The sequence below is a fragment of the Sus scrofa genome, chromosome 13, assembly GCF_054392235.1.
Source record: "Sus scrofa isolate SSC_HxYL_T2T_F1_AM1 chromosome 13, Sscrofa_HxYL_maternal_Yorkshire_Landrace_v2.0, whole genome shotgun sequence".
Lineage (NCBI taxonomy): Eukaryota > Metazoa > Chordata > Mammalia > Artiodactyla > Suidae > Sus > Sus scrofa.
In genome coordinates, this window is record NC_139395.1 from 113117423 (window position 1) to 113139641 (window position 22219).

The 22219-nt window shown below is 39.3% G+C and overlaps 1 protein-coding gene across 4 annotated transcripts in view; it reads left to right on the forward strand.

Moving 5' to 3' along the window:
* The window catches only part of MLF1 (myeloid leukemia factor 1), a 56240-nt gene that overhangs the window by 16367 nt on the left and 17654 nt on the right, over positions 1 to 22219 (forward strand). For all 4 annotated transcript variants that reach the window (XM_003358641.6, XM_084990093.1, XM_084990094.1 and 1 more), the window contains exon 2: positions 10253 to 10400. In XM_003358641.6, coding sequence (XP_003358689.4) covers positions 10253 to 10400 — 148 coding nt within the window. The remainder of the gene's footprint in view (positions 1 to 10252; positions 10401 to 22219) is intronic.

Genomic DNA, 22219 nt, shown 5'->3' on the forward strand with positions numbered 1-22219 from the left:
AACTGTGATTAAAAATCTTCCAACAAAGTCCAGAACCAGATGGCTTCACAGGTGAATTCTGTCAAACATTTAGAGAAGAGCTAACACCTCTCCTTCTGAAACTATTTCAAAAAATCACAGAGGAAGGAATACTCCCAAATTCATTCAATGAGGCCACCATCACCCTGATACCAAAACCAGACAAAGATACCACCAAAAAAAAAAAAAAAAGAAAAGAAAACTACAGGCCAATTTCACTGATGAACATAGATGCAAAAATCCTCAAGAAAATACTAGCAAACCGCATCCAACAATACATTTAAAGGATTGTACATCATGCTCAAGAGGGTTTTATCCCAGGGATGCAAGCGTTCTTCAATATCCATAAATCTATCTGTGCCATACACCACATTAACAAACTGAAGAATAAAAACCATATGATCCTCTCAATAGACACAGAAAAAGCCTTTGACAAAATCCAACACCCATTTCTGATAAAAACCCTTCAGAAAATGAGCATAGACAGATCCCACCTCAACATAATAAAAGCCATATATGACAAACCCAGAGCTAACATCATTCTCAATGGTGAAAAGCTGAAAGAATTCCCACTGTGATCAGGAACAAGACAGGGATGTCTGCTCTTGCCACTACTATTCAACGTACTTTTGCAAGTCCTAGCCACAGCAATCAGAGAAGTAAAAGAAATAAACTGAATCCAAATTGGAAAGGAAGAAGTAAAACAATCACTATTTGCAGATGACATGATACTATACCTAGAGAATCCTAAAGACTCTACCAGAAAACTGTTAGAGCTCATCCATGAATTTGGTAAAGTCACAGAATACAAAATTAATACTTAGAAATCGACTGCTTTACTATATACTAACAATGAAAGACCAGACATGGAAATTAGGGAGGCAATCCCCTTTACCATCACATCCAAAAGAATTAAATACTTAGGAGTAAACCTACCTAAAGAGACAAAAGTCCTGTACTCTGAAAAGTATAAGACACTGATGAAAGAAATCAAAGATGACACAAACAGATGGAAAGACATACCATGCTCTTGGATTGGAAGAGTCAATATTATCAAAATGACTGTACTACCCAAGGCAATCTACAGATTCAATGCAATCCCTATCAAAGTACCAAGGACATTTTTCACAGAACTAGAACAAAATATTTTAAAGTTTGTTTGGAAGCACAAAAGACCCAGAACAGCTAAAGAAATCCTGAAAAAGAAAAATGGTGCTGGAGGAATCCAGCTCCCTGACTTCAGACTATACTACAAAGCTATAGTCATCAAACTTGTATGGTACTGGCACAAAGACAGACATATAGATTAGTGGAATAGGATAGAAAGCCAGAATTAAACCCACACACCTACAGTCAACTAATTTATGACAAAGGAGGCAAAAGAATATACAATGAAGAAAAGACAGCCTGTTCAATAAGTGGTGTTGGGAAAACTGGACTGCATTAGGGCTACTTGAAATGGTTGTTGAAATGCAGTTTACCAGCCATGCTCAGACACAATAAATCAAAAATCCTTGGTTGTATGTCTCCAGAATCTGCATTTTAATGAGTACCTCTGGTAACATTTAAGTGTGGTCAGGTTTAAAAAATATAGTTCACAGGGAGTCCCCATCATGGCTCTGTGGTAACGAGAACCTGACTAGTATCCATGAGGGTGCAGGTTTGATCCCTGGTCTCACTCAGTGTTAAGGATCCAGAGTTGCCATGAGCTGTGGTGTAGGTCACAGATGTGGCTTGTAACCTGTGTTGCTGTGGCTGTGATGTTTGCCAGTAGCTTCAGCTCTGATTTGAACCATAGCCTGGGAACTTTCATGTGTCACAGGTGTGGCCCTAAGAAAACAATAAGGGTGGGGAAAAGAAGACCAAGTAAAGCCCAGCGGGAGTATGTCTTTGGGGGCAGTGCTTTTCAACATTTTCATGTCATTCACAATTAGAAAATATTTGCATAGCACCTTGGGGTACAAGAGGAGAGGCTGATAGAAGCTGGAAGTAACTAGCCCCCAGGGCTTTGGCAGGTTCAGGCACCTGGCTGCCCCAAGGATGAGGTATCCACATTTTGATAATCCATTGGTGACGCCATGGAAGCTCTGTGAAGGGCAGGAAGGAAAGGAGAAATTTACCAAACAAGGCTGAGAACAGTGCATTGCTCCCAAAGTTACAAATGCTGCTGAGAATTCAAGGAATAGAGATAATTTCCTTAACTGGAAGGTTAAGAGAGTCCTAGGAGTTGCAATGCAGAGGCCAAGGGAAGGAAAAAGACATTTGTAAAGAAAGGGAATGAAATGCAAAGAAGTAAAGGATACAAGTGTAGACAATATTGGAAGACTTTAAGTGCTAAAGGAAAGGAGATGGTAGCTGGAAGAGCATCAGGAAAGGGTTTGGGGGAGGGGGGTGGGAGGTATAGAAGCCTTTGTTGGGTATATTAAGAACAAAAAGTAATTTCCATTGGGTTTCGTAAAGTATTTACTTAAAAAAAAACTTTGTAGTAATTTAGTAGTCTAATAAAGGACCTCAAAAGTCCCCTTGAATTTTACAGGAAACAGTAGTTACAAATGATTAGTTCGGGACTTCCCTTGGCCCAGTGGAAACGAATCCAACTTGGAACCATGAGGTTGAAGGTTCGATCCCTGGCCTCACTCAGTGGGTTAAGGAGCCGTGAGCTGTGGTGTAGGTTGCAGATGAGGCTCAGATTCTGCGTTGCTGTGGCTTTGGCATACGCCAGCAGCTGTAGCTCCAATTGAACCCCTAGCCTGAGAATCTCCATATGCCACAGGTACAGCCTTAAAAAAAAAGTATATATATTAGTTCCAAGAGAATGCTGCCATTGCGGTGGGTACTTCTTCAGGATCGGATGCTCTCAGGATCTCCTTTGGCCTGTCCGAATTCAGGTTTATGGTCTTTAATATCCTGTCTTAATCATCAGCCATAGAAATCCCATGCCTCCTACTAGCACTAAATCACAAGCTGTATTTTATAGCTTCTCAGTCTTCTAATGCTATTTTATGCAAACAGGCAGGAACAGTTGGAAATTGCTGTAAGTAATGTGATTTTACCAATATATTTGTGGTAGACAGAATAATGCCCCCCAAAGATGTCCATGTCCTAATCCTCCAAAGCTGTGAATATGTCATTTTACATGGTAGGGGTGAATGAAGGTTATAGATAGAATTAAGGCTATAAATCAGCTAACCTTAGAATAACGAGGATTACTCAGGAGGGCTCAACTTAATCACAAGGGCCTTTTAAACATGGAAGAATCAGAGAGAGATCGGAAGATGCTATGCTGAAGTCTTGAAAATGGGGGTAGAGGCCACAAGCCAAGGAACACAAGCAGCCTCTGGAAGCTAGAAAAGGGCAAGGAAACAGATTTCCCGTTGCAACCTCCAGAAGGAACACAGCCCTGCCACCACATTGATTCTAGCCAAATGATACCCATTCTGGGCCTCTGACCTCCAGAACTGTAAGAAAATTAATTTGTGTTAAGTCACTAAATCTGTGATGATGTGTTACAGAAGCAATAGTAAACTAATAAAAATCCCAGTTTTAAAATCTTAATTTTAAAACATAAAATCTCACTTCTCTGTCAGAAGATAGGGTCCTACATGGCGATAATCAACCTCTGTGGCTTGGTGCACAGTATACAGAATAAATGTGAGTTGAATCTGAACCATCCTGTATATGACTTTGTCTCGCCACCATTTCTTAGGAGACTTGAGTACTTTTTTTTTTTTTTTTTTTGTCTTTTTAGGGCTGCGTCTGTGGCATATGGAGGTTCCCATGCTAGGAGTCCAAGCGGAGCTGTAGCCACAGCCGTGGCAACATCAGATCCGAGCCACATCTGCAGCCTACACCACAGCTCATGGCAATGCTAGATCCTTAACCCACTGAGTGAGACCAGGGATCGAACCTGCGTCTTCATGGATGCTAGTCAGATTTGTCTGCTGAGCCATGACAGGAACTTCCACTTGCTTACTATTCTTAAATAAAGTCTCTACCCACCTGGGTGCATTCTGCATGCAGAAGCACTTCCATTGCAATCAATATGTGCAGTTCTGAACTTCTGTAGTGACTTTTGTTGGACTTAGGGGCGGGGAGAGAGGGGAGGAAAGGGAATTGTTCATTTAAACCAGAGTTAGTTTTCTCTGGCTCAAGTGTTTTAATATAGGAGACTTGATCTTCTGATCAAAGTTCCATGGGCTCATTGTACCTCAGTATTAACTGCTTTAGGGTGAGACCACTATCTGTCTGAGAAACCCCACCCTCAGTTGAGGTTTGTTTTATGTCATCCCAAACATAGGCTCAAAACTTGGTGAAAATTGGAACCACAGCAATATCTTCTCAGATCCATCTCTTAGAGTAATGACAATAAAAACAAAATAAACAAATGGGACCTAATTAAGCTTAAAAGTTTTTACACAGCAAAGGAAGCCCTAAACAAAGCCAAAAGCCCACAGAATGGGAGAGGATATTTGCAAATGAGGCAACTGAGAAAGGATTAATCTCCAAAATATATAAACACCTCCTGTAGCTCAATACCAAAACAAAACAAACAAAAAACCCATCAAAAAATGGAAAGAAGATCTAAATGGACAGTTCTCCTAGGAAGACATACAGATGACCGAAAAACACATGAAAAGATGTTCAACATCACTAATTATTAGAGAAATGCAAATTAAAACTACTGTAAGATACCACATTACACCAGCCAGAATGGCCTATTGTTTATAGGCTTTTTGATGAATGCTGGAGAGGGTATGGAGAAAAGAGAACCATCTTTCTCTGTTGGTGGAAACGTAAATTGGTAAAACCACTATAGAAAACAGTATGGAGACTCTTCAAAAAACTAAAAATAGAATTACCATTTGATTCAGCAATCCTAGTCCTGGACATCTCTCCAGAGAAAACCATGACTTGAAAAGATACATGTACTCCAATATTTATTGCAGCACTATTTACAGTAGCCAAGAGATGGAAGCATCCTAAACTACTCCATTGACAGAGGAGTGGATAAAGATGTGGTATGTATACACAGTGGAATATTACTCAGCTGTAAGAGGGAATGAAATAATGGCATTTGCAGCAACATGGATGGACCTAGAAATAATCATTGCTAAGTGAAGTTAGACAGTGAGACACAAATGTCATATGCTGTCACTTGTACATGGAATCTAAAAGAAGGATACAGTGGGAGTTTCCTTCGTGGCTCAGCAGTTAACAAGCCCTACTAGGATCCATGAGGACATGGATTCGATCCCTGGCCTCAATCGGTAGGTTAAGGATCCAGTATTGCCATGAGCTGTGTAAGTCACAGTCTCGGCTTGGATCCTGCATTGCTGTGCTGTGGTGTAGGCAGTGGCTATAGCTCCAATTCGACCCCTAGCCTGGACACCTCCATATGCCTCGGGCGTGGCCCTAAAATAGCAAAATAAATAAATTTTAAAAGGATACAGTGAACTTATTTGCAGAACAGAAACTGACTCACACACTTTGAAAAATTTGTGGTTACCAAAGGAGACAGCACCCCCGGGGGCGGGGCGTTGGGGATTTGGGTTGTAAATGTAATTAAATTGGGTTGTGATGATGGTTGTACAACTATAAGTATACTAAAATTCATTGAGTTAAAAAAAAAAAACTTGGTGAAAATTCAGAGTTGCCATTGCAGCTCAGTGGGTTAAGAACCCCAATAGTATCCATGAGAATGTTGGTTTGATCCGTGGCCTTGCTCAGTGTGTTAAAGATTGCAGATGCAGCTTGGTATGGCCCTAAAAAGGGGGAAAAATGGTGAAAATCTATAAAACATTTTTCTTATAATGCAGAAACAGACCTACTTATATTTCAAAGTTTGTATTCATTTCTTTCCCAGTCATTAGATGAAGCCAACAAAATTGACAGAATGAGGGCAGATTTAAATGTGTTATTCACTGCTCTTTGGGATATAACATGTATTACTTATCTATTGTTGCTGTAACTTAGCAGCTTAAAATAAACGTGTTATAATTTCTGTTGTTTTGGAATCCAGGATCAGCTTAGAAGTTCTGACTCAGGGCCTCTTAGGCTACAGTCAAGTTGTAAGTCAAGGCCATGGTCTTCATAAGGCTTGACTGGTGGAGGATATACTTCATGTTCTTTCACATAGCTATTGGCTGGATTCAAAAATCTCCTCCCAAGCTTGCTCACATGGGCCTCTCCACAGGCTGCCTCATAGCATGGCCACTGCTTCTGCAGAGCTAGCCATCATGCTAAAGAACACCCAAGCAGAAACCAAAGTCTTCCTAAAAACAATTTTGGAATTGATATCCCATCACTTCTATCATATTCTATTAGAAGCAAATCAGTAAATCCAGCCATACTCTAAAGAATTGAGGAGATGATAAAGGCATGAATACCAGGAGTGGGGATTTCAGGGCCATATTAGAAGCTAGGAACCAGATGTATAAATTAGTAAGTCCATTAGCTTACCAGAGACTAGATAATCAAGTTTATAATATTGCTAATTGAAATTAAGCTCAGTAATTATGGAAAAACAAACAAAAAACTCCAAGGAGTTCCCACTGAGGCTCAGTGGGTTAAGAACCATACATAGCGTCCATGAGGATGTGTGTTTGATCCCTGGCCTCACTCAGTGAGTTAAGGATCCAGTGTTGCTGCAAGCTACAGTGTAGTAGGTTGCACATGTGGCTCAGACCTGGCGTGGCTGTGGCTGTGGCTGTGGCTGTGGTATAGGCCTGCAGCTGCAGCTCCCATTCAACTCCTAGCCAGGGAACTTCCATATGCTGAGGGTGCAGCCCTTAAAAAACAAAAAAACAAAAAAACCTACAAATAAATTTTCCATACGAGAAGATATAAAATTTTTTAAAATGGAAGTTCTTTTAACTTTGAGACAGGAAATTTAAAAGACACGGTAGAATAATCAACACAATTTACCCTTTTTTGCCATATTCTCCTCAAATTGTCCACATCTGACTTTATTCCAATTCTTCTCTTCATGTTTTTAATTCTGCTTATTCCTCATCTTCTACAAACAAAAGAAGCTTATAGAGACATGTAAAATGTTGTAAGAATTGGGTTTAGCTAAAGATGAAAAACCTAAGGCAGAAATAAAACTTCTCTGCAAAGGTCATAGTCTGGTGAAAACTGAAGACCTAACAAAGATCACGGCTGAGTAAGCTGATGTTAAGAAAATGAAAAAACATGTCCAAGGCTGGGGAAAAAAATACTTTCAAGGCATATATAATAAAAGTCTTATGTCTAGGATATATAAAGACTCTTACAACTCCATAACAATAAGATAAGCAACCTGGTTTCCTTAAATGGAAAGTTTGAATAGATGTTTTATCAAGGAAAAAATATGCATGAGACATAATACAAAATAAAACCCAGTGAGATATTATTAAATCACCACTGAAATGGCTAAAATTAAAAAGACTGATAATACCGAGTATCAGCAAGAATGTAGTTCAACTGGAACTGTCAGTTCACATTTTTTTAAAAAGTTAAACACACTCTTTCCATACATGCAGCAATCCCACTCCTAGGTATTTTACTCAAGAGAAATGTAGCTATATATACATAAGGGCCAGTGCATGAATATTCATAGAAGATTAATTCATTATAGCCAAAAAAACTAGAAGTAGTTTTATGATGATTTTGTAATATATATCATACCCATACAATGGACTTAGCAATAAAACTGAATGAGCTACTGATAAATGATATAAACTACCGATAACATGGATGAATCACAGAGGCATTATGCTAAGTGAAAGCAACTAGACACAGCAGACACCATAATGTCTGATTCCATTATATGAATTCTGAAAAAGGGAAAGCTATAGTGACAGAAAACCTGTCAGTGGTAACCAGAATCAGAGGGAGGTAATTATCTGCAAAGGAACAAGAGGGCACTTTTAGGGGTGATGGAAACGTTCTACATCTTGATTGTGGTGTTGGCAATGACTATACATTTTTCAAAATTCATCAAACTGTGCAATTAAAATATACAAATTTCATTGTATATAATTTATACTTTAAAAAACACTGAACTAAAATTTAAAAACCACGTGGAGTTCCGTTGTGGCGCAATGGTTAGCTAATCTGACTAGGAACCATGAGGTTGCGGGTTCGATCCCTGCCCTTGCTCAGTGGCGTTGCTGTGAGCTGTGGTGTTGGTCGCATACGCGGCTTGGATCCTGCATTGCTGTGGCTCTGGCGTAGGCCGGCGGCTATAGCTCGAATTATACCCCGAGCCTGAGAACCTCCATATGCCGCTAGAGCGGCCCAAGAAATGGCAAAAAGACCAAAAAAAAAAAAAAAAACCAAAAAACAAAAAACCGCTTTACAAATATAAACAGATCCAGTTTAGTGGCTTGCTCATCAATTGCATTTGAAGCTTTTTCTTTTTTAACCTCCAAGATGATTTATGAATAAATCTGATCTCCCTTGGGATAGGTTTATGTATGTAAATACTACAGAACTCAAAGGAAAAGCTCTTTCTGCCTGGGACTACTGAGGGAAGGTGGAATTTTTGAGCTTTCTCAGGCTAACACCAGAAGATCGGGATTTGGAATTAGAATTGAGTGGCCTATGGCAGGTGAAAATGAGGTGAAGTCTGAAAGGAGGGCAGACTCTGTGGGGGCACCAGTCCTAAAAGGGAACTCAGGGAAACACAAGATGGCCATGGTAAAGTGAGCTCCAGTGGTGATGTGCTTTCAGTTCTAGAATGAGCAATAAGGAATTGACCAGTGGGTCGGTGACTTTCCAACTAAAATGAGGTTGAGAAACCATGTGACAAGGCAGAAAAAAAGATTCTTGAATGGGATTTGGGGTGAATGGGGTAGCATCAGGTTAAGAACACTGGTATTTATACAGCATGTAGAAAAGGGCCTGGAATGTGATTATTGTTTTTAAATAAAATATGTCTTTTTCATTAGAGGCATTTAATAATGGAATAATCGGGAATAGCATTCAGATATGTTGAGAAGAGAAGGTAAGGAAAATTAACACTGAGTTTACTTTATGGGTCGGATTCTGTGGTTTGTACTTTCAGATTGCATGATTTCATCTCAACAACAAGGACTGTGATATTATCCTCCTTTTACAGCAGTGGAAATGGAGACTCAGAGAGAGGCTTGGGTTCTAATTAACTCAGGTACAACAGATGCAATAGGCAGTATTCCTCAAAGGCTGGCGAAGGTGTACTTGAGCTATGATCACCAGAGATGTCCACAAACCATGCTAAGAGCTTGTGAATTTGATTGGGAGGTTGAGGTGTGGCAGGAATCTGCATCTCTAAACTGTCCACTAGTTAGTTGGTACTTTCAACAAAAGTTTGAGAACCACTGTCTTAAGACTTAGAAGATACTTTACTATGTGGTGATTTCTAGTATTTAGAGTTCTTAGAAACAGAAGTTAGCCTTACAGAAGTGATCTGCAGCTTTGTCTTTGCTAAAATGTTTTATCTTTATCGTGTTCATAACATAGCTATAGTTCTCAATGCTCATATTTCATGAATAAGAATTTTTTAAAAAAAACAAGCCAGTATCCTTTATTCGTTCTCACCAGATTTATATTGTTGACTGCCCAAAGTGGTCTCTAATGGTAGCAGTATTTTTTCAGAGTCTTTTTTTTTTTTTTTTTTTTTTTTTTGGCCATTTTCTTTGGTATTGGCTTAAACTACCTGGGATGTGTTTATCAATTTTATTCAGTAAGGGATAAATAAAGGTATGTTTGTGCTATGATACATAAATGAATTATGGTAGATACCAAATAGAACAGGTTATCTATTCATGAATAGTGGGTCTTTTTTTTTTTTTTTTTTTTTGTCTTTGTTGTTGTTGTTGCTATTTTTTGGGCCGCTCCCTCGACATATGGAGGTTCCCAGGCTAGGGGTTGAATCGGAGCTGTAGCCACCAGCCTACGACAGGGCCACAGCAACGCGGGATCCGAGCCGCATCTGCAACCTACACCACAGCTCACGGCAACGCCGGATCGTTAACCCACTGAGCAAGGGCAGGGACCGAACCTGCAACCTCATGGTTCCTAGTCGGATTCGTTAACCACTGCGCCACGACGGGAACTCCGAATAGTGGGTCTTGATGAGATAAATCTAGTCTCCTAAACTCTTGTCTCTTTAACAAGCATATTCATCCAAAATTATTCGTTGTAGTATCAAGGTGCCTACTTATGATTTAAATTCCAACACTTACTCTTACATGATTATATGTATTTTCAACAGTGATTCTTTTATCGCACACCGAGAGAGTATGAGACAGATGATGAGAAATTTTTCTGAACCTTTCGGAAGAGATATGTTCAGCATCTCTGATGGGAGACGAAGAGCTCGTAATCATACAGGACACGAGGATGAGGAAAATTCCCTGACTGTAAGTTCTTTATTTTGAAATTAGTGAAGAAATGTATTACAGAGGAATATCTCTCTGATAATAGGACATGACTAATATTTACGTTATAGAAACAACTGTTATATAAAAGGAGGGACCTTTTGGAAAGGTGCATTCTTATTTATTTATTTTAGGGCCACACCTGCAGCATATGGAATTTCCCAGGCTAGGGGTCGAATTGGAGCTGTAGCTGCCAGGCTACACCACGGCCACAGCAACGCAGGATCCAAGCTGTGTCTGCAACCTATACCACAGCTCATGGCAATGCCAGATCCTTAACCCACTGAGTGAGGCCAGGGATTGAATCTGCGTCCTCATGGATACTAGTCTGGTCAAGTAACCTGCTGAGGCGCTACGGGAACTCTGAAAAGCCACGTTCTTTAACAATGAAATCTAAACTGTACACAATTCCTCTGTGCTACCAAAACTTTTAGCACCATGGGGTTATGTATTACAAGTGAAACTTGAAGCCTTGTTTTCCATATGTATATACGTTTTTTGCTCACCTTAAAATTTACTCCCACATCTTAAATTAGAACAGACAATGAAATATCCTCCCTGTCCCATACAGCATTTCTCCCCATTTTAAAATAGCATCCAGGAGTTCCCGTTGTAGCTCAGTGGTTAATGAATCCGACTAGGAACCATGAGTTTTTGGGTTCGACCCCTGGCCTTGCTCAGTGGGTTAAGGATCTGGTGTTGCCATGAGCTGTGGTGTAGGTCACAGACGCAGCTCAGATCCCATGTTGCAGTGGCTGTAGCATAGGGCAGCGGCTACAGGTTTGATTGGACCCCTAGCCTGGGAACCTCCACATGCCACGGGTCCGGCCCTAGAAAAGACAAAAACACAACAAACAATAAAATAAAATAAAATAAAATAAAATAAAATAGCTTCCAAAACTATAGTGTAAGCTTTATCTCTGTTAGACCAGGAAAAGCCAATCTTCTGCATGGTTACCTTAGATCTTCAAAACTTAGATTAACTTTTAACTGTATTCAAAGGCCTTGTATAAACACAGTGTATTTTCATAAGTCTTATGTGAGAGCAAAACTAGAAGTTTACAAATATAAACTCAAAAAAAAAAAACCCAACCTGGGATATTGATATTTCTTAACTATTTTATTTTCTGCTTATTTTACCCCTATTGCTTTTTCAGCCTCAGGAATGGCAGTTCTAGAACAACCAATCCACAGGAGTTTCTAAAAGATAAATCTCTGCAATTGAAATGTAGATATTTGGAACTAAGTAAACATTTTGAATAGGTCAATTGGGAAACTTCCAGAATCTTCCAGAAAAATGTTTTCATATTTTCCATTCGCAGTAATCTTCGTTAGAGTGAAATGTTTCAAATACCCCTAAGAGCTTTGATGAATAAAGTCGCATTTGCTGTTTAAGTGAAAGTAATCTTCACATTCTTTTTCATGGACATATTACCCCAATATATATATTATTCACATTCCAATTGGTTTTTAAAAGTTAGTTAATGGTGGCATCGTTATATATATGTTTTTACTTTTAGGACTCTAAATTTCCATAGAAGTCTAAAATTAAGATCAAAGGAAAAAAATGATCAAATGGACAGAAAAATCAAATATAACATTCTGAAATTTTACTTTTCACATGAGCATTGAAATATTTTATATATCTGCTATAAGCGTAGCAAGGAAAGAGTAGGGCTGTACATAGCACAGTATTCACATGCGTAAATGAGCTGCTCATAGCCTTTTCAGAAGAAGCAAGAAGTGAGAGTTTTATTCTCTTATAAGCATAGAAGGGAGACCTGTTTGTAATTCAGCTGTGAAGTTTTCATGGTGGATGCCTGTCACAACTGCTGCAACTCTGCTGGTTGCAGAGAAGAAGGAAATATTTCTTTCCTGGTACTGTGCTTAAAACATCTCCATGTTTAATGAGCTGGAAAAAGAAATATATAACCAGATAAAGAGATAAAATTCTGCAAAACTGTAGTTTGTAAGATTCATAATTTAGAACCACTTGTGTTTTCGCTTGCCTCATATTTGCCTTGTATGGTTTGAAATTTGGGGAACCAGAAAAATCCATACAGTTGAAGTAATATGGTTGCATAAACATGATGACTGACTAAGGAAAGTCATATAGGAAAACAATTCTGAATATAAAGAAAAGCCAAGGCCAACATTTAAATGAAAAACTGAAACAGTTGCTACCTTGTCCAATTTGTAGGCATAAATTAACTTTTGTTTAAGATTATGAATCATAGGTATGGGTTAAAGAATGCAGTATTATCCAATAGAACTTTCTGGATGATGGAAATGTTGTAAATCTGCCTTGTCCAGAATGGTAGCCACTAGCCACATCTGGCTGTTGAGTACTTGAAATGTGCCTAGTACTTCTGAGGAACTGAATTTTTTTTTAATTCTTTTTTGGCCGCACCCAGTGCATATGGAAGATCTTGAGCCAGGGGTTGAATCTGAGCTGACGCTATGATCTATTCCACAGCTGTGGCAACATCGGATCCTTAACCCACTGCACTGGGCCAGGGATCAAACCTGCACTGTGGCATAGACAATGCCAGATCCTGAACCTGTTGCACCACAGCAGTTCCCATGGAAATGAATTTTTAATTTAATTCTAATTATTTTAAAATTAATTAAAAATAGCCACATGTGTCTACTGGCTGCTGTAATGGAAGGCATGGTGGTATTCAAATAGACTCCAAAGCTCTTAGCTTTTCTTTAACCATTGCTGAGTAATAGCACAATGTGTGAGCCTATCTTTTTTTTTTGCCACCCTGAGGCATATGGAGTTGCCTGGCCAGGGATCAGCTCTGAGCCTCAGTTGCAACTTAAGCTGCAACTGTGGCAACATTGGATCCTTAACCCACTGTGCAGGGCAGGGCATCAAACCTGCATCCCAGCACTTTCAAGATGCTGCCCATCCCATTGCACCACAGCGGGAACTCCTTATTTTTTAATGCAATAATCTCTTTAAATATTTTCCCAAGAAAAACTGTGGTACTCATCTACCTGTTAAATAAAAAGTAAATGGTAATGTTTACTATATCAGATTTAGACCAAACCGTTTCATAAAACCTTGAGTTTTATAACTTTTTGCATAATAAATGCTGCCAGTTATTTACTTGCCTCTCATATCTAAAATCAAGTAGTATACAGTTTTCTTCAAATACATTTTATTGCATCAACTGTCTTATAAAGCTAACACCAGTGGATTTTTTTTTTCTTGTTCAAATATGAAAACTCTTTACTAACCAAGAGTATTGAGCACTATCCTAGGGCAGTTGAAGAGTCCGAGTAATTTTTAAGTATAGGAATTTCATCCAGTTATAGCAGGTTTTCCCAGGATCATTCAGGTTCTCTTTTAGCCAAAACACTCTTTTTATTCCTGTGCATTTATAATTTATACTGGGGAGGTATTGGCTCTCCTTTTTTTCCCCTAGAGTATAATACATTTCACATGTTTATGTCTCAGTATGAAAGACTTATGTAATAGCAAAACTAAAGTAATTAATTAAAACAAAAACAAATAAACACAGTAACAGCAAAAGATCTCTATCCCAACTTAAATTTTCTGTTTTGTAACTAGATGTGAAGGTAGGAACAGAAGTTAGAAACTGACTGCAGAAGATTAAAGGACAGCTGCCCAGTTTGAAAAGAGCACAGCCAAGAAAACAATAGACTTTTCAAGCATGCTAGCTGTTCTGTTTGCACTTTTAATAACAACTTATACAAAGCTTTTTTTTCTCTTTTCTCGAAGTTAGAAATTTTAAAATGAGTATTTTGATGAAGCAGCGAACCACTGTACTGGTGCTTTTAAGCATAACCGATGAAAATTTATATTTCACATAGTCACTTTGATCATTTTCCTCTGTGTTTTTGGTCCATTTCTTAACATTTGCCACCTATGATTTGGGAAGATTAATTTTGTTTAAAACTAGATAATTTATAATCTGTAAGTTGATTTAATTAGGCAATTTATAATTCAAAAAAAAATGTGGCTATCCAACAATGAGACTGAGAGATGGTGCCAGAGTCTCTCTAAAATCTGTTTTTCCTTTCAGTAAAAAGAAATAAAAAGAGGACTTTTACTGGTGTATCCAATACATTTTGGAGATTACTGTTCTAGATACACAGTATAAGTACCTATCATCTGATATAATTTATTAAAAGGTTTAATATAAACAAAGTTTCCTCTATTTTTTCTGACATAACTTACACAGGGAGAAAATTATCTATCACTGCATGATGGTAAAACTTTAAATATACCCTTTTACCCAGAAAGTCAAAATTTATTTTCTGCATTTGAAACTTCCAAGTAATGAAAGTCTTTAATTTCTATACATGTATCTAAAAATTTATTTGTATTCATCTGTACCTATTGAGGAATACAATTTATGAACTATTCTGTTTATTCCATCCATTATACTTAACATTCTTTTTCCTGTCAAAGACTCTAAATATTTTAAAATCTATGTGTATGATCCTTTCTGAAATCTGTATTTCTTAGTCTATAAATTAGTTCTTAGGAGGTATTTATTAAATTTTTTGCCCAGTACCTCTACAAATCTTTTGAAATGTCATTAATGTAGATACTTTTGATTTTTAATGGGTTATAAGCAATAGTAACTGATTTTTTTTTTTTTTTTTTTTTTTTTTTTTTTTTTTTTTTTGGTCTAGTAAAGGCTTTTTAATAATCTTTTTTTTTTTTTTTTTTTTTTTTTTTTATTAAATTTTATTTTCCCACTGTACAGCAAGGGGGTCAGGTTATCCTTACATGTATACATTACAATTACAGTTTTTCCCCCACCATTTCTTCTGTTGCAACATGAGTATCTAGACATAGTTCTCAATGCTATTCAGCGGGATCTCCTTGTAAATCTATTCTACGTTGTGACTGATAAGCCCAAGCTCCCGATCCCTCCCACTCCCTCCCCCTCCCATCAGGCAACCACAAGTCTCTTCTCCAAGTCCATGATTGATTTTCTTTTCTGAGGAGATGTTCATTTGTGCTGGATATTAGATTCCAGTTATAAGTGATGTCATATGGTATTTGTCTTTGTCTTTCTGGCTCATTTCACTCAGTATGAGATTCTCTAGTTCCATCCATGTTGCTGCAAATGGCATGATGTCATCCTTTTTAATGGCTGAGTAGTATTCCATCGTGTATATATACCACATCTTCCGAATCCAATCCTCTGTCGATGGACATTTGGATTGTTTCCATGTCCTGGCTATTGTGAATAGTGCTGCAATGAACATGCGGGTGCATGTGTCTCTTTTAAGTAGAGCTTTGTCCGGATAGATGCCCAAGAGTGGGATTGCAGGGTCATATGGAAGTTCTATGTATAGATTTCTAAGGTATCTCCAAACTGTTCTCCATAGTGGCTGTACCAGTTTACATTCCCACCAACAGTGCAGGAGGGTTCCCTTTTCTCCACAGCCCCTCCAGCACTTGTTATTTGTGGATTTATTAATGATGGCCATTCTGACTGGTGTGAGGTGGTATCTCATGGTAGTTTTGATTTGCATTTCTCTTATAATCAGCGATGTTGAGCATTTTTTCATGTGTTTGTTGGCCATCTGTATATCTTCTTTGGAGAAATGTCTATTCAGGTCTTTTGCCCATTTTTCCATTGATTGATTGGTTTTTTTGCTGTTGAGTTGTATAAGTTGCTTGTATATTCTAGAGATTAAGCCCTTGTCAGTTGCATCATTTGAAACTATTTTCTCCCATTCTGTAAGTTGTCTTTTTGTTTTCTTTTGGGTTTCCTTTGCTGTGCAAAAGCTTTTCAGTTTGATGAGGTCCCATGGGTTTATTTTTGCTCTAGTTTCTATTGCTTTGGGAGACTGACCTGAGAAAATATTCATGATGTTGATGTCAGAGAGTGTTTTGCCTATGTTTTCTTCTAGGAGTTTGATGGTGTCCTGTCGTATATTTAAGTCTTTCAGCCATTTGGAGTTTATTTTTGTGCATGGTGTGAGGGTGTGTTCTAGTTTCATTGCTTTGCATACAGCTGTCCAGGTTTCCCAGCAATGCTTGCTGAATAGACTTTCTTTTTCCCATTTTATGTTCTTGCCTCCCTTGTCAAAGATTAATTGACCATAGGTGTCAGGCTTTATTTCTGCATTCTCTATTCTGTTCCATTGGTCTGTCTGTCTGTTTTGATACCAGTACCACACTGTTTTGATGACTGTGGCTTTGTAGTATTTCTTGAAGTCTGGGAGAGTTATGCCTCCTGCTTGGTTTTTGTTTCTCAGGATTGCTTTGGCGATTCTGGGTCTTTTGTTGTTCCATATAAATGTTTGGATTGTTTGTTCTAGTTCTGTGAAAAATGTCATGGGTAATTTGATAGGGATTGCATTGAATCTGTAGATTGCTTTGGGTAGGATGGCCATTTTCACAATATTGATTTTTCCAATCCAGGAACATGGAATATCTTTCCATTTTTTTACATCTTCTTTGATTTCTTTGATTAAGGTTTTATAGTTCTCGGCATATAGGTCCTTTACCTCTTTGGTTAGGTGTATTCCGAGGTATTTGATTTTGTGAGGTACAATTTTAAAAGGTATCGTATTTTTGTATTCCTTTTCTAATGCTTCATTGCTGGTATACAGAAATGCAACTGACTTCTGAATGTTAATCTTATATCCTGCCACTTTGCTGAATTTATTAATCAGTTCAAGGAGTTTTGGGGTTGAGTCCTTAGGGTTTTCTAGGTATAGAATCATGTCATCTGCATACAGTGACAGTTTGATCTCTTCTCTTCCTATATGGATGCCTTTGATTTCTTTTGTTTGTCTAATTGCTGTGGCTAAGACTTCCAAAACTATGTTGAAGAGCAGTGGTGAGAGTGGGCATCCCTGTCTTGTTCCAGATTTGAGTGAGAAGGCTTTCAGTTTTTCCCCATTGAGGATTATATTTGCTGTGGGTTTATCATAAATGGCTTTGATTATATTCAGGAATGTTCCCTCTATACCCACTTTGGCGAGGGTCTTGATCATGAATGGATGTTGAACTTTGTCAAATGCTTTTTCTGCATCTATTGAGATGATCATATGATTTTTGACCTTTTTTTTGTTAATGTGGTGTATGATGTTGATTGATTTGCGTATGTTGAACCATCCTTGTGAACCTGGGATGAACCCAACCTGGTCATGGTGTATAATTTTTTTGATATGTTGTTGGATTCGGTTGGCTAAGATTTTGTTGAGAAGTTTTGCATCTATATTCATCAATGATATTGGGCGATAGTTTTCTTTTTTGGTGGTATCTCTGCCTGGTTTTGGAATGAGGGTGATGGTGGCCTCATAGAATGTCTTTGGGAGTATTCCTTCTTCTTCAACCTTTTGAAAGAGTTTAAGGAGGATGGGCACCAATTCCTCTTTATATGTTTGATAGAATTCACCTGTGAAGCCATCTGGTCCTGGGCTTTTATTTGTAGGGAGTGATTTTATGACCTCTTCAATTTCATTTCTAGTGATTGGTCTGTTCAGTTGGTCTGTTTCTGCTTGATTCAGTTTTGGCAGGCTGTAAGATTCTAGAAAATTGTCCATTTCTTCCAGATTGTCAAACTTGTTGCCGTATAGTTGTTCATAGTATTCTCTTATGGTTTTTTGTATTTCTGCTGTATCCGTTGTGATTTCTCCTTTTTCATTTATAATTTTGGTGATTTGGGTTCTTTCTCTCCTCTTTTTAGTGAGTCTGGCCAGGGGTTTATCAATTTTGTTCACCTTTTCAAAGAACCAGCTCTTGGTTTTATTAATTTTCTCTATTGTTTTTTGAGTCTCTATTTTATTGATTTCTTCTTTGATCTTTACAATTTCCTTCCTTCTGCTGACTTTAGGACTTCTTTGTTCTTCTTTTTCTAATTCATTTAGGTGGAGGGTTAAGTTGTCAATTTGGGATCTTTCTTCTTTTTTGAGAAAGGCCTGGATTGCTATAAATTTCCCTCTGAGCACTGCTTTCGCAGCATCCCATAGATTTTGAGAGGTTGTGTCTTCATTATCATTTGTTTCAAGATAGTTTTTAATTTCCTTCTTGATTTCCTCATTGACCCATTGGTTTTTTAGTAGCATGTTGTTTAGTCTCCATGGAGTAGGTTTTTTCTCTTTCCTTTTCCCATGGTTGATTTCTAATTTCATGGCATTGTGGTCAGAGAAGATACTTGAGATAATTTCTATGCTCCTAAATTTATTGAGATTCGCTTTATGTCCCAATATGTGGTCGATTCTTGAGAATGTTCCATGAGCATTTGAGAAGAATGTGTATTCTGATTTTTTTGGATGTAGTGTCCTGAAGATATCAATTAAGTCTAACTTTTCTATTGTTTCCTTTAGGATCTCTGTTGCTTTATTGGTTTTCTGTCTAGAGGATCTGTCCATTGATGTGAGGGGGGTATTTAGGTCTCCTACTATGATTGTATTCTCATCAATATCTCCCTTTATGTCTGTTAATATTTGTTGTATGTATCTGGGTGCTCCTATGTTTGGGGCATATATGTTGATGATAGTAACATCCTCTCCTTGGATGGATCCCTTAATCATTAAATAGTGTCCTTCTTTGTCTTTCTTTATGTCTTTTGTTTTAAAGTCTATTTTGTCTGATATGAGCGTTGCAACTCCTGCTTTTCTGTCATGTCTATTGGCATGAAATACTTTTCCCCAGCCTTTCACTTTCAATCTATATGTATCTTTTGTCCTAAGGTGAGTTTCTTGTAGGCAGCATATTGAAGGTTTTTGCCGTTTTATCCACTCAGCCATTCTGTGTCTTTTGATTGGGGCATTCAGTCCATTGACATTTAAGGTGATAATTGATAGGTGATTATTTATTGCCATTTGATCCTCGTGTTCCAGTTGATTCTATGGTTCTCCATTCTTCTTTTTTTTTTTTTTTTTTTTTTTTTTTTTTGGTTGGATGGTCTCCTGTTATTATCTGCTTGAGTGTATTTTTTTTTTTCATTTTTTGCAAATGCATTATTTGGTTTTGGCTTGTGGTTGCCCTGTTTTTTAAGTATGCTAACCCCTTCCCATAATTGTGTGTTTTAGCCTGATGGTCCTGTAAGTTCAAACACTTCATTATTATATTAAAATTAAGAAGAGAGACATACATACAAACAAAAAGGATTATTTACCTCCTAACATCCCTTGCCCACATTTTATGGTTTTGATGACTCTTTTATTTTTTTCTTTTTAATTTTATTTTGTTTGAAGCATGTTCATGATTAAATCTGTATGCTGGCTTATTTGAGTGACTGCTCTCTGATTGTATCATCCTCAGTCCTAGTTCTTCCTCTTCTTCTTCTTCTTCTTTTTTTTTTTTTTTCTTTTCTTTTTTCTTCCCTTTCCTTCCTTTCTTTTTGGTTTAGAGAAGCCCTTTCAATATTTCCTTTAACCTGGGTTTTGTGTTGCTGTATTCTTTAAGTTTTTGTTTGTTGGGAAAAATTCTTATTTCCCCTTCTATTTTAAATGATATTCTTGCTGGATAAAGTATTCTAGGTTGCATATTTTTTCCTTTGAGCACTTTAAATATCTCTTGCCATTCCCTCCTGGCCTGTAGTGTTTCTGTAGAGAAATCAGCTGATATTCTTATGGGGGTTCCCTTGTAGGTAACATTCTGTTTTTCTCTTGCTGCCTTTAGGATCCTCTCTTTATCACTAACTTTTGCCATTTTTATTATGATGTGTCTTGGTGTGGGTCTGTTTGGGTTCAGTTTGTTTGGGGCCCTCTGTGCTTCTTGTATCTTGAATCCAGTATCCTTTAGATTTGGGAAGTTTCCAGCGATAATTTCTTCAAATATATTTTCCATTCCTTTATCTTTTTCTACTCCTTCTGGAATTCCTATTATGCGTAGATTGGCCCGTTTTATATTATCCCATAGGTCTCTTATATTGCTTTCCAGTTTTTTGATTCGGTTTTCTGTCTGTTGACCAGATTGAGTGATTTCCATTATTCTATCTTCCATATCACTGATTCGTTCTTCTGCATTATTCATTCTGGTTTTTACTGCCCCTAGTTCAGTTTGCATCTCTGCAAATGAATGTTCTAGTTTTTCTTGGCTCCTCCTTATATTTTCTAGCTCCTTTCTGAGGGTATCTGCATTGCTGTTCATATCTTCTCTTAATTCCTTCAGTATTTTCACTATTTCTCTTTTGAACTCCAGGTCTGTCAGACTGCAGAGATCAGTTTCATTGTTGACTGTTTTAGGTGAGTTCTCCTGTTGGTTTGACTGGGGGTGGTTTCTCAGCTTCTTCATCTTGCTTGTTGTCTTCTTTCTCCTGAGGGAGTTGTACTCTCCGTTATCGGGTAGTGTTTGCCTTGTCACTGCCCTGGAATATTTCCTGAGGGCTGTCGTTGTTGGTCAATCTTTTTTTGAGGCAGTGTGGCTTTTCTGGAGTGTTGATGGGACTAACAGTGTTTCTTTGAAGCAAAGGAGGACTTCCTGAGGGCAGACAGGACTGGGAGGTCCACCCCACGATGGTAGCAGATTTCACTTGGTTCTCAGCACCCCCTGGGGTCTTGGGCGGGTAGCAGGGCCCTTGGAGACTCAAGAGGTTCCTCCCCAGGGCAGCCCGACTCAGAAAGACCGTCTGAGATCTTTTCCCGATTCCGCCAGGCTTGTTGCAGCTTTTCTGGGCTGCAGGGGGTCCTGCCTGGAGCTGGCAGTCCTATGCAGCTGGTCCACTAGGTCTCAGCACCCCCTGGGGTCTTGGGCGGGTAGCAGGGCCCTTGGAGACTCAAGAGGCTCCTCCCCAGGACAGCCCGACTCAGAAAGACCGTCTGGGATCTTTTCCCGATTCGGCCAGGCTTGTTGCAGCTTTTCTGGGCTGCAGGGGGTCCTGCCTGGAGCTGGCAGTCCTATGCAGCTGGTCCACTAGGTCTCAGCACCCCCTGGGGTCTTGGGCGGGTAGCAGGGCCCTTGGAGGCTCAAGAGGCTCCTCCCCAGGACAGCCCGACTCAGAAAGACCGTCTGAGATCTTTTCCCGATTCGGCCAGGCTTGTTGCAGCTTTTCTGGGCTGCAGGGGGTCCTGCCTGGAGCTGGCAGTCCTATGCAGCTGGTCCACTAGGTCTCAGCACCCCCTGGGGTCTTGGGCGGGTAGCAGGGCCCTTGGAGGCTCAAGAGGCTCCTCCCCAGGACAGCCCGACTCAGAAAGACCGTCTGAGATCTTTTCCCGATTCGGCCAGGCTTGTTGCAGCTTTTCTGGGCTGCAGGGGGTCCTGCCTGGAGCTGGCAGTCCTATGCAGCTGGTCCACTAGGTCTCAGCACCCCCTGGGGTCTTGGGCGGGTAGCAGGGCCCTTGGAGACTCAAGAGGCTCCTCCCCAGGACAGCCCGACTCAGAAAGACCGTCTGGGATCTTTTCCCAAGTCGGCCAGGCTTGTTGCAGCTTTTCTGGGCTGCAGGGGGTCCTGCCTGGAGCTGGCAGTCCTATGCAGCTGGTCCACTAGGTCTCAGCACCCCCTGGGGTCTTGGGCGGGTAGCAGGGCCCTTGGAGGCTCAAGAGGCTCCTCCCCAGGACAGCCCGACTCAGAAAGACCGTCTGAGATCTTTTCCCGATTCGGCCAGGCTTGTTGCAGCTTTTCTGGGCTGCAGGGGGTCCTGCCTGGAGCTGGCAGTCCTATGCAGCTGGTCCACTAGGTCTCAGCGCCCCCTGGGGTCTTGGGCGGGTAGCAGGGCCCTTGGAGGCTCAAGAGGCTCCTCCCCAGGACAGCCCGACTCAGAAAGACCGTCTGAGATCTTTTCCCGATTCGGCCAGGCTTGTTGCAGCTTTTCTGGGCTGCAGGGGGTCCTGCCTGGAGCTGGCAGTCCTA